The 13,925-nt window shown below is 29.4% G+C and overlaps 1 protein-coding gene across 9 annotated transcripts in view; it reads left to right on the top strand.

Moving 5' to 3' along the window:
- LOC130668957 (TLD domain-containing protein 2) overlaps positions 1 to 13,925 on the top strand; it is an 89,860-nt gene that overhangs the window by 37,385 nt on the left and 38,550 nt on the right. For 3 of the 9 annotated variants that reach the window (XM_057471542.1, XM_057471544.1, XM_057471540.1), the window contains exon 1: positions 2,114 to 3,911. The exons of 3 other annotated variants lie outside the window; for them this stretch is intronic. In XM_057471542.1, coding sequence (XP_057327525.1) covers positions 3,322 to 3,911 — 590 coding nt within the window. In that variant the 5' untranslated portion in view covers positions 2,114 to 3,321. Of the gene's footprint in view, positions 1 to 2,113; positions 3,912 to 13,925 lie in introns of those variants that run through there. 3 more of the 9 variants (XM_057471545.1, XM_057471543.1, XM_057471546.1) reach the window with 2 other exon arrangements.

Here is a 13,925-nt window from a genome sequence, read left to right as displayed (position 1 = left end):
GAAATACGATTTTAAAATTTTTTTGGGCTTCAAATTATACCCAACACTCGCCAATTAAACAAATTTTTCAGTTTACACACAAATTGAGATAGAAAAAAAATAATTAAAGTAAACTATTTATTGAGAATCGTTATCAAGAGAGTATGTCGTTCAATAGCTCGTTACACCTTGACCCGAAAAAAACTGCTGGCACCTGGTACAACCGTACAAAGTGTGTGCACTCGCGCTGTTAATTATTCTCCATAATTGCCTGAGAAAAGCTACTGTGACATCTCTTTTTTTATTTATTAACAATAAAAAATAAATAAAATACAATAAGTTAATCAACGTACAAATATTTTTCCGTCTCGCACATTTAAGAGATAGCACTTGAAATTATTATCTTCACAAAGATAACCGAGTACTAGTCTGCAGAGATATGATAAATCATTCGTATTACGCCGTATTTTAAATTATTTAATTCCATCACCTTCTTTTATTGCTATATTTACTTAGAACTTTTTTTTCTGGTAAACTTTTAAGTTAAAAACAGATTTTTTATCGACTTTTTATGTGTAATTTCGTTTTATTTTTTAAACTGTGAATCATTATTATTAAATTCTCAGTTAATTAAATATTTTTAAACAAATGTTTAAACTTACGCGGTTTTATAAATAAATTTTTTTAGTAAATAAAAAAATAAATTACGAGATTTATTTATAATTTTAATTTTTTTTCTCTGCAAATAAATTTAATATTTTGTGTTACTCACACAATGAAGCTTTGATTTCACGTGACAATAAACCGCTAATCCCGAGATACTGAGTAATTAATTAAACATAATAATTATAATAATATACAAATAAAAAAAATTTTATTGTTTAAAATTGTCAGAGAAATTTTATCTTAATTATTTATAATAAAAAAAAATATCAATCATATATTTTTTTTTTATTTGTTATCAATTTTATCAATAAAGCTATTTTTATTATGTCATATAAATCAATTGGATGGAGTTAAATAAAATGAAATTATGACGTTTGGATATAAATAAAATAATAATATTAAACAAAGATTGTTTGTTAAAATAATAATAATAATAATAATAACAATAATAATAATAGTAGTAATAATAGTAATAGTAATAATAATAATAGTAATAATAATAGTAATAATAATAGTAATAATAATAATAATAATAATAATAATAATAATAATAATAATAATAATAATAATAATAATAATAATAATAATAATAATAATAATAATAATAATAATAATAATAATAATAGTAGTAGTAATAATAGTAATAGTAATAATAACAATAATAATAAAAATAATAATAATCGTAATAATAATAATAATAATAATGATAATAATAATAATAATAATAATAATAATAATAATAATAATAATAATAATAATAATAATAATAATAATAATAATAATAATAATAATAATAATAATAATAATAATAATAATAATAATAATAATAATAATAATAATAATAATAATAATAATAATAATAATAATAATAATTTTTAAACTAAAATCGGACGTGCAAAATGATAGAAACAATTTTCCAATTAACATGCGGTGCAATTAAAGAATTGCAACAAATAAAAATATTCTCCTACGCGGATGATTAATTGAATTAAATCCAATTGACCTCGCAGAAAATATCACATTTACACGCATATTTTTAGCAAAAAAAAAATAAAAATAAACAATTTTTTATATTTACCAATTAATTATAAAAACGTCAAACGATTGATTTGAAACAATATAAATGAATATATGATGGAATTTCTTTGTTGTTTGTCATCTTAAAAATTCAAATGCGTTATCTATATTTTTTTAACGCATTATCTTCATATATATTTTTATTGTTTAAATAAAATTATAAAAAGAGTTTATCAAAAAAAGCCTAATTTCGACTTATCCGTTTTGATCTCGCGGTAGGAAATGGGGGTGGGGGTGCTCTCAAGAGTAATATCAACAACGAGTACCACACATGAGAGAAATAAAAAAAGTGAGAGAGAGGGTACCAGTGAAGAAGTAAAAAGAGTTAGAAAGAGACAGTAAGTTGGTCTCAACGTATAAATAAACGCCGGCATGTTCGCTCGCGCTTAGTACCGCTGTATTTTATGCTCGAACCACCGCACGGAGAACGTTTTGTACGTTATACCATACTATATACTGTTCGTTTTTCATTGCGCGACATAACATCGCCTGGAGCAATTGAGTTACAGAAACAACTAATTCTTTGTCTATTCAAAATTACGCTTAAAAATTATTATTATTTAAAATTTCATTGTAAAAATGAATATATTCAATGAAATATGAGTGGTTTTGCTTATTTATGAGCCAGTATATTTATTAGTGATATTAAAATGATTGATCGGAGTAAATTTCTCGAGCCAAGTGTTGGAAATTCATTTAGTGAAATTATTTCACGTACTGAGTTGCTAAGAAACCGGTAGAGAAACGAGACCATTATCATTAACGTCTCTATATTTATATTTTTATATGAATTAATATAATAAAGCCTCTAGATTGTTCAACTAAATGCAATAAAATTTAAATAAAGAGTAATTTATATAAATGAATAAATAAAATTATAAATAATGATTTAATGATTAAAGTACGACGAAGAATTTCGTGATGATTTAGATCCGGTTGTGAAGAAAGAAACATTGGCCTTTTCAAGGCCGACTACATTGGCTATCGTCTGTTCACCTCGGGAGAATACTGAGACCAAGACACCGCGAACATCTTCGATGACTCGCTGTCATAATATTTAAATCTAGCGCCTGAGTTTTTCAAATATTTTTATGACTGAGACGTCAGTTTACGGAGTTATTATTCGTGGGAAAAAATAACAAAATACTAAATAGGGAAGTAAAGTGTAAATTAAGTATCTCCGGGTCGGGAACGAGCAATCGCGGGCCAACGCACTCGACCTAGCGGTGTGCAAAGTGAAAAGGCGGTCGTAGAGGCCGCGGCTTTCACCGAAGGATTTAACGCCGCTTGCTTGGATTCTATATGTACACAGTAACTATTTCCAGTGGCCTCCAGTTCAGTTCCACGGCACATAACAGCGTGTCGGATTTTTTTTTGCGCTTAAAATAACAGATATGACATGAAAATTTTATAATTATCTTTTTTTTGTGGCAACTGATAACGTGCGCGAGTGGCTTCAAATATTATTATTATTTTAAAAACTTGAGAGAAATCGGAGTTCAAATTTAATTTAATTATTTAAAAAATTATGGAGTTGATCAGTAGAAAAATTGAAAATTAAATTGCTCTTGAAATAAAAAAATAAAAGTGAAAAATAGCATGGAAATGTTCATAACAGAATCACCAAATGGACCGGCGGTCTCAAAATTCGCCTCCACAAATTCAATACCCTTAAGCTTAGAAGAGGCGAGCGTACCAGTAACCCCTGGTATTTTACGAGATGGAAAAGCTCGGCGTCATAGTGTCCTAGAGGACTTGAAAGCACGTCGTGACAGTTTATTCCAACGTGCAAGACGTGCCAGTATCTTTGAGGAAAAGGATAAATACAAAGACAAAGAGAAAAATAAAGATAAAGACAAAGACAAAGATAAAGATAAAGACAAAGAAAATAAAGATAAGCGCCGCAGTAGCGAGGGAGCCAGACGTGGTTCGGTTTTCTACGTTTCTGAGGACCTTCTTGAGGAGAACCAAGAAGTTTTAGCAAATGAGAATGTCATTAGGGAACGTGAGGCCAAAAAGGGACGACGAAAATCCTGGCATCCTTTGGTGAAAACGCCAAAGTCGGACCGCAAGCGCAAGAAAGGCCTGTCTGGGATATCTTCAGAAGCTGGTAGCGCGGAAGCCCTCTACACTGGCAGACAGAAACGACTGTCATGGTGGAATATCTTTGTGCCGGACTCGGTATCCAGGTAGCCTACTATTTTATTTTAAATTTATTGTCCGTACTGTGCTCCACTTGTGAGTGTTGATAAAAAGGCTTAATATTGTCAAAGTTGTGGATCAAGGCGACGAATTGTAAACTGTTGTAAATTACGCGCATTAACTGCAGTGTTTAGTGTAATACTGCAAGAAGCTAATGTGATGTACAAGATCATATGATGAATTATTGTTTGATTGGTTAGATCATGGCAACTGGCGACACATTCCCAAGACATAAAAGTACCGACAGACAGTACGTGATGTGACGAATTAATTGACAGGATACGAATGAAAACAACCGACATACCAATTTCATTGATTCAAACCCTCTTTCGTTTATCAAAAATGGTCTTAGAGAGCTAGTTCGTACCTTAAAAATTTTACAACGCGCTATTAAAATTGATATTTTAAATAAAATACACATGACAAACTTGTCAAATGTATATGATAAATGAGATTTCTCAGCTATAAAAATTTTCCTGTCTTATTATTGGCACAATTTTAGGCAGAACAAATTTTGGGCTCCTGTTTATCTCGATCAGAAAATGCCACTGGATCATGTAATCTTAATTTTGAATGACCGAGTTTCATATAATCTCAATTTTTCAAATTAGAGTAATTCAAAAATTTTGAAACAGAAGTTAGCAGACGTCTAATAGTTTTTGGATTTTTTTTTAACGATAAATTATAAAAAAAAAATATTTGAAAAAATTGCATTTATAGTTTTGTTAATTTTCTACATGTGCATATTTTTAGTTCATTTTTTTTTTAATTGATGTATTGAAAAAAAAATCCGAAAATTGTTTACTTCAGAATCATCAAAAATTTAAAGTTAGCAGACATTTGAAATTAAAAAAAATTTTTTTAATAGATAAATAATGAAAAAAAAATATTTCTAGAAAAATGCACATGTCGGAAATTTCATAAACTACACGTGCAATTTTTCAAAATATTTTTTTTAATATTTATTTTTTTGTTAAAAGAAATCCAAAAAATTTTGAATGTCTGCTGACTTTATTGTCATAAAAATTTCGTACGTGAGATTTAAATTGATGTTTTAAATAAAATCCATAAGACAAACGGTACTTTTCCTCTTGTGTTGAGCATTACAGAGCGTCATCAGGTGGGAAATCACTAGCTTGGGAATTACGTCTATTTTTCTCAATATTAATTTCACAATTAAATTAATCTTCGTGACTCGTTTCCTTCCGCACTTAAAAAAAAATATTTAAATTATTATTTTTCATTCTTCTCCTTCTGAAACACGCTTTGATGTATTGAATTAATAATACGTAAGCTCGGATCATGGAATTCCTCATGCTAACGACCGGTTTCTTCTTCTCTATTGTCAGTCTGCCGTTTTATTAAAATTTTTATTTTTTTTTTCGACATTCAATTTTATGACAGAACTATTGCACAGAATACTCGTTACTTTGACAGTTCGTAATCCACATATATATTGTTACACTTGCGGAGAAAATTTATATCATGTAACGGATAAAATACGGATATTACGTAATAATTAGTTGAGGTGCAGCATTTAATAGTATACAGGCTTACTCGTGTCATTAGTAATTGATACATTTTTTAATGAACTAAAAATAAAATAATAATTTATTCGCTTTATATATATATACTTATATTATTTTTAAACTATTTCTTAATATTAATATACAATAAAAATAGCACGTGCTTGGATAGATAAAGCGTCGGGTTATTACGTCGGCAATATCGCGCATATTTATATAAATATACATATATATATCGCGATTGTTACGTTAATCAGTCCCTGGTTGATAAAATTGTTTATTAAACAGAATGATACGAAGGATTGAGTAATGTGTGCAGCAGTTAAGACATTACTAGCATTTTAAAACTCGTCCTCATGCACATACATGTACTCATACGTGTACATTTAAGACATATGTGCATATATTTATCTTCCGTATCAAGTTAATTGAACGCAAAACATCAACAACAATAAAATATCCCCAGGATAACAGGAAGCAATTTTTTGTTTTCAGTTGTAATCGATAGTTCACTCGAAATTTATATTAAAATTTATTTACAATGACAAAAAAATCACTTACTGGTTTATTGCTTTTCGATGATGTAGGCAACAGTACCATTTGTGGACACTGATCGACTTTCTGGACATTTATTACTTTGATTTAATTTATTATTTAATTTACATTTTTCAAGTGGCCTTAAAGTGACCAAAAAGGTGATCTATATGACTAAATTCTCCACGAATCTTAATATCTACGAGATATGAATCGTTTATTTGAGAAACCCCATAAGTCAAGAAAACAAAATTTTTCAGGAAACACAAAAAACATTTTTTTTAAAAAGCTTGACATTAAAATAATAAATAAATAATTGAATACAATAATCTTAGCGTCTCTGAAAAAGATTCCAACAAGAAAAATTTAATTTTTTAACTGAAACTACTGAAAAAAATTATTTAAAGTTGATTGACTTATGGGGCTTCTCAACTAAACGGAAAAAAAGTTATAAAATCATTGTTTTTTCAAATGTTTCCACTCAAATTATTTATTACACTGATAAAATGAAGTATTAAATATGAATTTGAACTCTGAAACTCAGAAATTACAAAAAATTATAATTAATTTAAACATTTTAATTAGTCATATAACAGTCAACAATAAAAACAACATTTGAAATTAATTTCCCAAAAAAGCGCGAATTTTAAATACAAAATAAAAAAAAATTATTTGATGCATATTTTGATTGATTTCTATGGAGGGACATCCAAAGAACTCAAAAATGCAAAAATCCCAATTTCGTAAAAAACATGACTTATGGAGTTTCTCAAATAAACGATTCACATAAAATTCCTGAAATAGGGTCATATACATCTTCACAGAAAAAACAAATTCCTTGGCGCAAAAATATTTTGTATTATGAATTAAAGACAAAAATTTTCTTAAGACTATAAAAAATTTTTCGCTCCAATAAATTTTTTCTTGTCACGAAAACTCATTATAAAAATTTTCGCGACGAGTAAAAATTATTTGCGCCAAGAAATCATTTTTTTCTGTGTATAATATTAAATTTGTCGTGGATGTTATGTCTCATGGATATTTTTTATGTGAATATTCAGACTCATGAATAATTTTTCGTAGTTATTTAGTTGTGTAACCGACCAAAAACGGTACCGTAACATGATGGTAAAGTTAGCGGACATCTGACAATTTTCAAACTTTTGAAATAATAAATTGTCATGTTTATAAAATGAAAATAAAAAAATACATGTTTAGAGAATTCAATATTCAGTATATGCATTTTTTTTAAATTTATTATTTCAATTATTTAATTTTTTCATACGTATTTAAAAAATTGCCATATGTCTGCTACATTTATTACCGTAACCCTAAAGATAAAAATTGACATAGCCAAGTTAAAATGACAAAAATAATGTTGATGTATTGGTAAAAAATATTGAAAATAATTCAACGAAACGTCGCTCAGTGGTAAGTGGCGTAGATTTAGCTGAAGCGAATCCCGATTTCGATTCAATATTGAATCCTATGGCTGTAGGTAAAAGCGTTTGGTTGCATGGAATTTGCTCAATGCTCTCCCACGATTCACGATACATACCTATATCTAGTAATATATATATAACATGTGCTTTCTACATACATATTCACATAAGCTTGATAAACTCGACAGCGATCACTCGTGCGAAACGTTCAGCATCAATTCGTTCGGTTGCCGATCTCACACCGCGTCAATGCGAAATCGAAATTCTCGTTCATGCGACGATTTAAGTACACACATACACACCCACATACACTCTTTCAAACTGTTTCTCTTTATCTGGGTTCGGTGTGTGGTCTCTTGGTGAACCATAGCAATATATTTCAACTTCAAAAGCATATTCAACCGTTAATTATTGTTTTTAGTTAGTGAGCATTGATCTGTAGGTACTTGGGAATAGAAGAGACGAGAAGAGAAGAGAAGAGAAGAGACGAGACAAGTTGAGTAGTCGATGAGTCAAGTCGAGATTGCAATTGAGGCTTCAGGGCACGCAATTTATCAAAAGACCGGAAATGAACGTTCCTATACCTACTGAAGCCTTACCCGCCATTTTTAACGCCTTCATTTAAGTTTATTGATTAAAAATAAAACTTAATATTCAATTTAAAAGTTTGTTTTTCGTTTTCTCAATCTATTCAACGATATTTCGTTATTATGAAATTATATTAACTTCAAATCATGGCCGTTAGACGTTTTTCGGATACTTGTTTTCCTTGAGCTGTCGTGACCAATATTAAAAGTAATTTAAAATTTTAAACTATAGTTTGTATTTAATATTATAATTTGTCTCGAGGATAGATATTTATGTGTATATTTATATATATATACATATTTTTTTAAATTTGTTGTGATATTAAATGCGTTGAAAAAAGATGTTACGTAAGATTCAAACGGTTGAATTCAATTTGAAATGTCAATGAACTCGAAATGAAGTTAAATTAAATAAATTATCTCCATCATAACAAACTCTCAATTTATTACTTTTTTAAACGACTAAATTCTCCGTATATAAATAAAATATAAATTAATAAGAACAGTAATAAACAACAAAATATACCATTTAGAATTAGATGTCCTTGACGGAAAGAAGGACACATTTCGAAATTATTTGCGAGACTATCCTTTCTCTCGGTCCAATTCAAGGAAGTCGTTATTAATAATCATCTACAGTCGTCACAATAATAAATAATAATAATAACCAATAATTTACTCCAAAAAAAATTGACTTTTATTGTCACTCAATAAAAAGGCGCGTAAAATTTTTTTTTAATACGTCATACTCTCGACACAGAAATTATTCTTGTTTGAAACGCTATGGTTTCATACTAAAGTCGGGTCATGTTGGCCACCTGCAAAAATTGAAATAAACACATGGAAAAATTACTATGGTCATAGTAAAATTTATGAGTTACATTAATTTGTGATAAAATCGTTGAAATTTTACCATGGCCATAGTACACGGAGAGAAATTTCAAGTAAAAATGACTATGCAGCATAGTTAAGGTTACATTACTCTATAGTTTGTCTCACGCCGCTCTTATGTGACTGCTTATACAAACTATACACTCAGAAAATTAAGTAATTGTGTTTATTATACTAAATTTTTAATTTCAATCATCTAAAATATTTGGAACGTTTTTTAATGCAAATATAGTTAGTGTTATAATTTTTTTTAATAGAATTAATAATTATTGGATGATAACTTCTGCAATAAATTTCGTAACAGTGACTCCCTGATTAAAAACTCCGATTGAAACCGCTCAAATCCGATTGGTTCCGACTTTCAATCGGAGTTTTTAATCAGGGCTATCAGGATGATAATATTTACTATCAGGATGGTAACAGTTACCATCAGGATGATGACAGTTACTATCAGGATGGTAATATTTACTATCAGGATGGTAATATTTACTATTAGAATGATAATATTTACTATTAGAATGATAATATTTACTTCTGCAATAAATTTCGTAACAGTTACTATCAGGATGGTAACAATTATAATTTCTGATGATAACTGTTACCATCTGAATTATAAATATAACTATTTAGAATAATAATAATAATTAACTTTAGTTAATATATAGGATTGTAACAATTATTATAAATATGGTGAGTATTACAATCTAGATGATTTATACAATCATCTAGATAATATTCACTACTATCGGATTAATGGTAGAAATTTTACCATAACTAGATAGTAGTTTCTATTATTTAATTTTCTGAGTGTAGGCATATTTGCTTGACATTTTTCTCCGTGTAGTTTTTCCATGTGTTTATTCTGATTTCTGCGGGTGGCCAACATGACCCGACTTTACTATGAGACCACAGTATTTCAAACGGGAAAATTTTATTCATGTACTGCTACTGCTACTTCCCCTGTTACTGCGATACGGATAAATTATTTTCGTTTGAAATTTTATAGTGTCACAGTAATGTCGGGTCATGTTGGCCACCTATAGAAATTGAAATACACCCATGGAAAAATTACTATGGCCATAAAATCTACAAGTTACAGAAATTTATCATAAAATCGTTGTAAAGTTTACTATGGCCATAGTAATTTTTCCACGTGTTTATTTAAATTACCGCAGATGGCCAACATGGTCCGGCTTTACTACCACACAATAGCATTCAAAACAAGAATAATTTCTCTAGGTGCTAATAAGGAAATCGACGTGACATGAATTTAGTAAATATTTATAAATGTTGCAATAAAATAATAATAAACTGACGTAAGATTTTTCTGCGCATTCCAGTGCTGCAACAACTACATCAAACAACGACAATAACAATAATAATAATAAACTAACTAACAACAACGTAAACTGAGACAGTACAGTGTAACATTTCATACGACCGGAATAGTTGAAGGCGACTGTTTGTTATTTTTAATGCTCCACAAGAATTAATTGGCCTATTAAAATTCTAAATGAGATTCTACGACGACGGTCGATGAGTTTGTACTATCCAGGTGTGTGTATATATATATATATCTATTATAGTAAACATTAAAAGCTCTATAGTCGAGGATAGCCCGTTTATATTCTGGGCTTTAGGGTCACCGTTTCACTCCTTCAGATTACTCCGTTCATGGTTGAACATTTTAACGTCTCCGTACTCCACTTTCTATACCCACTAATTTTTTTTTTTTCCGTCTCCAGTTCAGATGAATCGATAAACTAACAATCTTTGTACAAAATTACTCGTACACTGTAAAAAGAGCGGTGTTAAAAATGGACTCATTTTAACTCCGCCTGGTGTTAAAACACAAAAAATGTCAGTTCTTTATGAAAATTAATAAAAAATATCATTTATTAATAAGTATAGTGATCGAATATGTAAAAATATCACAAAGTAAAATATTTCAACACCGGTAAAGAATATCTACACCAACGGCGGCGTTATTTTAACACCGGGAAGTTTTTTTTAACACCGGTAAAGAATATCTACACCGGCGGTGGCGTTATTTTAACACCGGTCTAGAATATTTACACCGACGGTGGCGTTATTTTGACACCGGAGATTTTTTTTAACACCGGTAAAGAATATCTACACCGGCGGTGGCGTTATTTTAACACCAGTCTAGAATATTTACACCGACGGTGGCGTTATTTTAACACCGGTATAGAATATTTACACTGATGGCGGCGTTATTTTCACACCGCTTTCGGTGTTGAAATTTAACACCGCCGATTTTAACACCTACACCGCTTGGACTTACCCCGGTGATTTTTTGCAGTGTATTGAAGAAATAAAAAAAGAAATTACGCCGATAAATTTTATATTCAACATGATATAGAACAGTGTGTTGGATGATAAAATAGGATATTTTGTCATCTAAAAGAGACGATCGACGGGCAAGTCGCAAGCGAGGCGACACCAAATGACATTAAAGTGGAACAAAGAAAATGAAAAGATTGAGTAAAAAAGAGTTTTATATCTTATCCCAGAAGATGTTGAGCTGGTGTAGAATCCAGACGGGTGTATCAAGAGCAGCTGCAGCTCGCTTGAGAATTGAAAGATAGAGAGAGAGAGAAAGAAAATGAAAGAGTGAAGTTGAGTGCAACAGGGCGGTATGCCAGCTTTTGATACTCCACTTTTGTGCACTCACTCAATACAAGTATATTTTAGTCACCTCTATATTATATTCGTTTGCTCGTTTGTTCGTCTCCTCAACTCAATTCTGTTGATTTTATTTGCTCTAGACACTGCGTCATTCTGAAAAACTGTAATGTACTGGTGTTGTGTTTGCGTCATGATCATCTACAACAGGTGACAATCTGCTAAAAAAATAACTTACTCAAGTAGACAAGTCTCTTGATATTATGGTAGACCTCATTTTACAACAAAACATACTCATGCCAACTGTCACTGGATGTTATTTTTACCTTCTGTTAAATATTTGTTCAGAAAGTTCGTACTTTTATATTGAAAAAAAAAAAAAAAATACACACAGAAAAAAAGGATTTCTTGCCCTAAAAATTTTTTGTATTATGAATTGAAAAGGAAAATTTTATGTACCTGAAGATCGGAACGTTTTTCCGGAACGGAAATAAAAAAACGAAATAAAAAGTCAAAAATCTACTGGATCTCCACTTCTGAAAAGTTTCGCACGTCAGCCGAAAATTTCAGGCCACCCCCAACTAAATTTTTTTAATTTTTGTTGCGCGAAAAATCTTTCGATCTTCAGGTACATAAAATTTTCTTGTGCTAAAAGTTAATTTCTAGTCTTAAGAAAATTTTTCTTTTCATTTCATGATACAAAATTTTTCTTGCATCAAGAAATCATTTTTTTTTGTGCATAATATAAAATTTAGCTGTCAGATTTCAGTGTAAAGATAAATAGAATAAAAAGGCTTTTTCATCAGCCGATACTTTTTATCGGAAATAATTATCAGGCAACTCGAGTGTGAGCTGCTGGTGAAATGATGTTTGTGCACTAGCTCTTTGGGGGTTTGCTAAAAATATACAGTGAGTAATTTGCACTCTGTTGTTCCTCATACATCATTCGGTAGGGTCGATGTTCCTACCAATTATGTACACATCAATGAAATAGATATCAACTTAGTAAACATTATTCAATGTTATTCTTTTATGAGCCATTTTAATTAACCTAATTTACGTGCTTAGATATTCTGGATAATTTGAATCGATAAATTGTCCTTTATGCAATTATTTAACTTGATGAGTTTATCCAACAAAGCCTGTAAATTAAAACATATTGTTAATAGCTTTCGCGAAAAAAAATAAAAAAAATACAGTTTTAATAAAATGAGAGACCGACCTGACCATTTTGCATTAGCATCAACAGTGAACCGTGTGAGACATTCGTATGCATGAAACTTTTCCAGCAACTGATTTACATACAAATTGCAAATGTGTAACTGGTGTCCTTTATTTTAACGAGCGTATTCGTTGATCCTGAAAATGGAGATATTAAATAAATCCACACAAGAATTTAAGGATCAATGACTTTAATCAACAAATACTTTCTTTAACTTTCATTAATCAGCTGATTACTTAAAAATTTCCATTAGTGAACGCGCATGAATGAAATCAGCTTGTGCCGTAATCTTATATTTTTATTTTATACACAGAAAAAAAAGCTATCGAGTTAAGAAAATAGTTTGGTCGAGAAACGTTTTCGGGAACCGAGTTAAGATTTAGATACTGAAGCAGCGAACGTCTAATAATTTTTGGGATTTTTAGAAACGATAAATTATTTTAACAAAAAATATTTTAAAAATTGCACCTATAGTTTTTTGAATTTTCTAAATGTGTATATTTTTCTTTTTTTTTCTTTTTGTAATTGATTTTTTGAAAAATAAACTCGAAAACTATTAATTGTTTGCTCACTTCAATGATACTGAAGTTACCCGACGTCCAAAAATTTTTGGATTCTTTTTTAAACAATAAATTATAAAAAAAAAAATATTTGGAAAAAATGCACGGATAGTTATTTTAATTTTCTACATGTGCATATTTTTTTTTTTTAATTGATTTGTTAAAAAATAAATTCGAAAATTATTAATTGTCTGCTAACTTCAATGATACTGAAATTAGCCGACGTCCAATAATTTTCGGAATCTTTTTTAAACAATAAATTATAAAAAAAAAATATTTTAAAAAAATGCACCTATAGTTTTTTAAATTTTTTACATGTGCATAATTTTTTTTTCTTGTAATTGATGTTGAAAAATAAATCGAAAAATTATTAACCGCCTGCTAACTTCAGGATCATCAAAATTTACTTGAATCAGGAGATTTCTACTCCATCCAAAAAAAAATTGAGGTTTTCAACAAAATTTCTTGATCCAAGAATATTTACCTTGAGTCAAAATTTGTTTTCTGTGTAAAAATATTTAAAAAATTGTTTTTTCTCTTAGAATAATTTTTTATATTTATTATTTATGATTTTATTTATTATTTTTGGCACG

The sequence above is a fragment of the Microplitis mediator genome, chromosome 5 (genome assembly GCF_029852145.1).
Source record: "Microplitis mediator isolate UGA2020A chromosome 5, iyMicMedi2.1, whole genome shotgun sequence".
Classification (NCBI taxonomy): Eukaryota; Metazoa; Arthropoda; class Insecta; order Hymenoptera; family Braconidae; genus Microplitis; species Microplitis mediator.
Note: the sequence above shows the minus strand (reverse complement) of the source record. Positions and strands in the feature narration are given on the sequence as shown.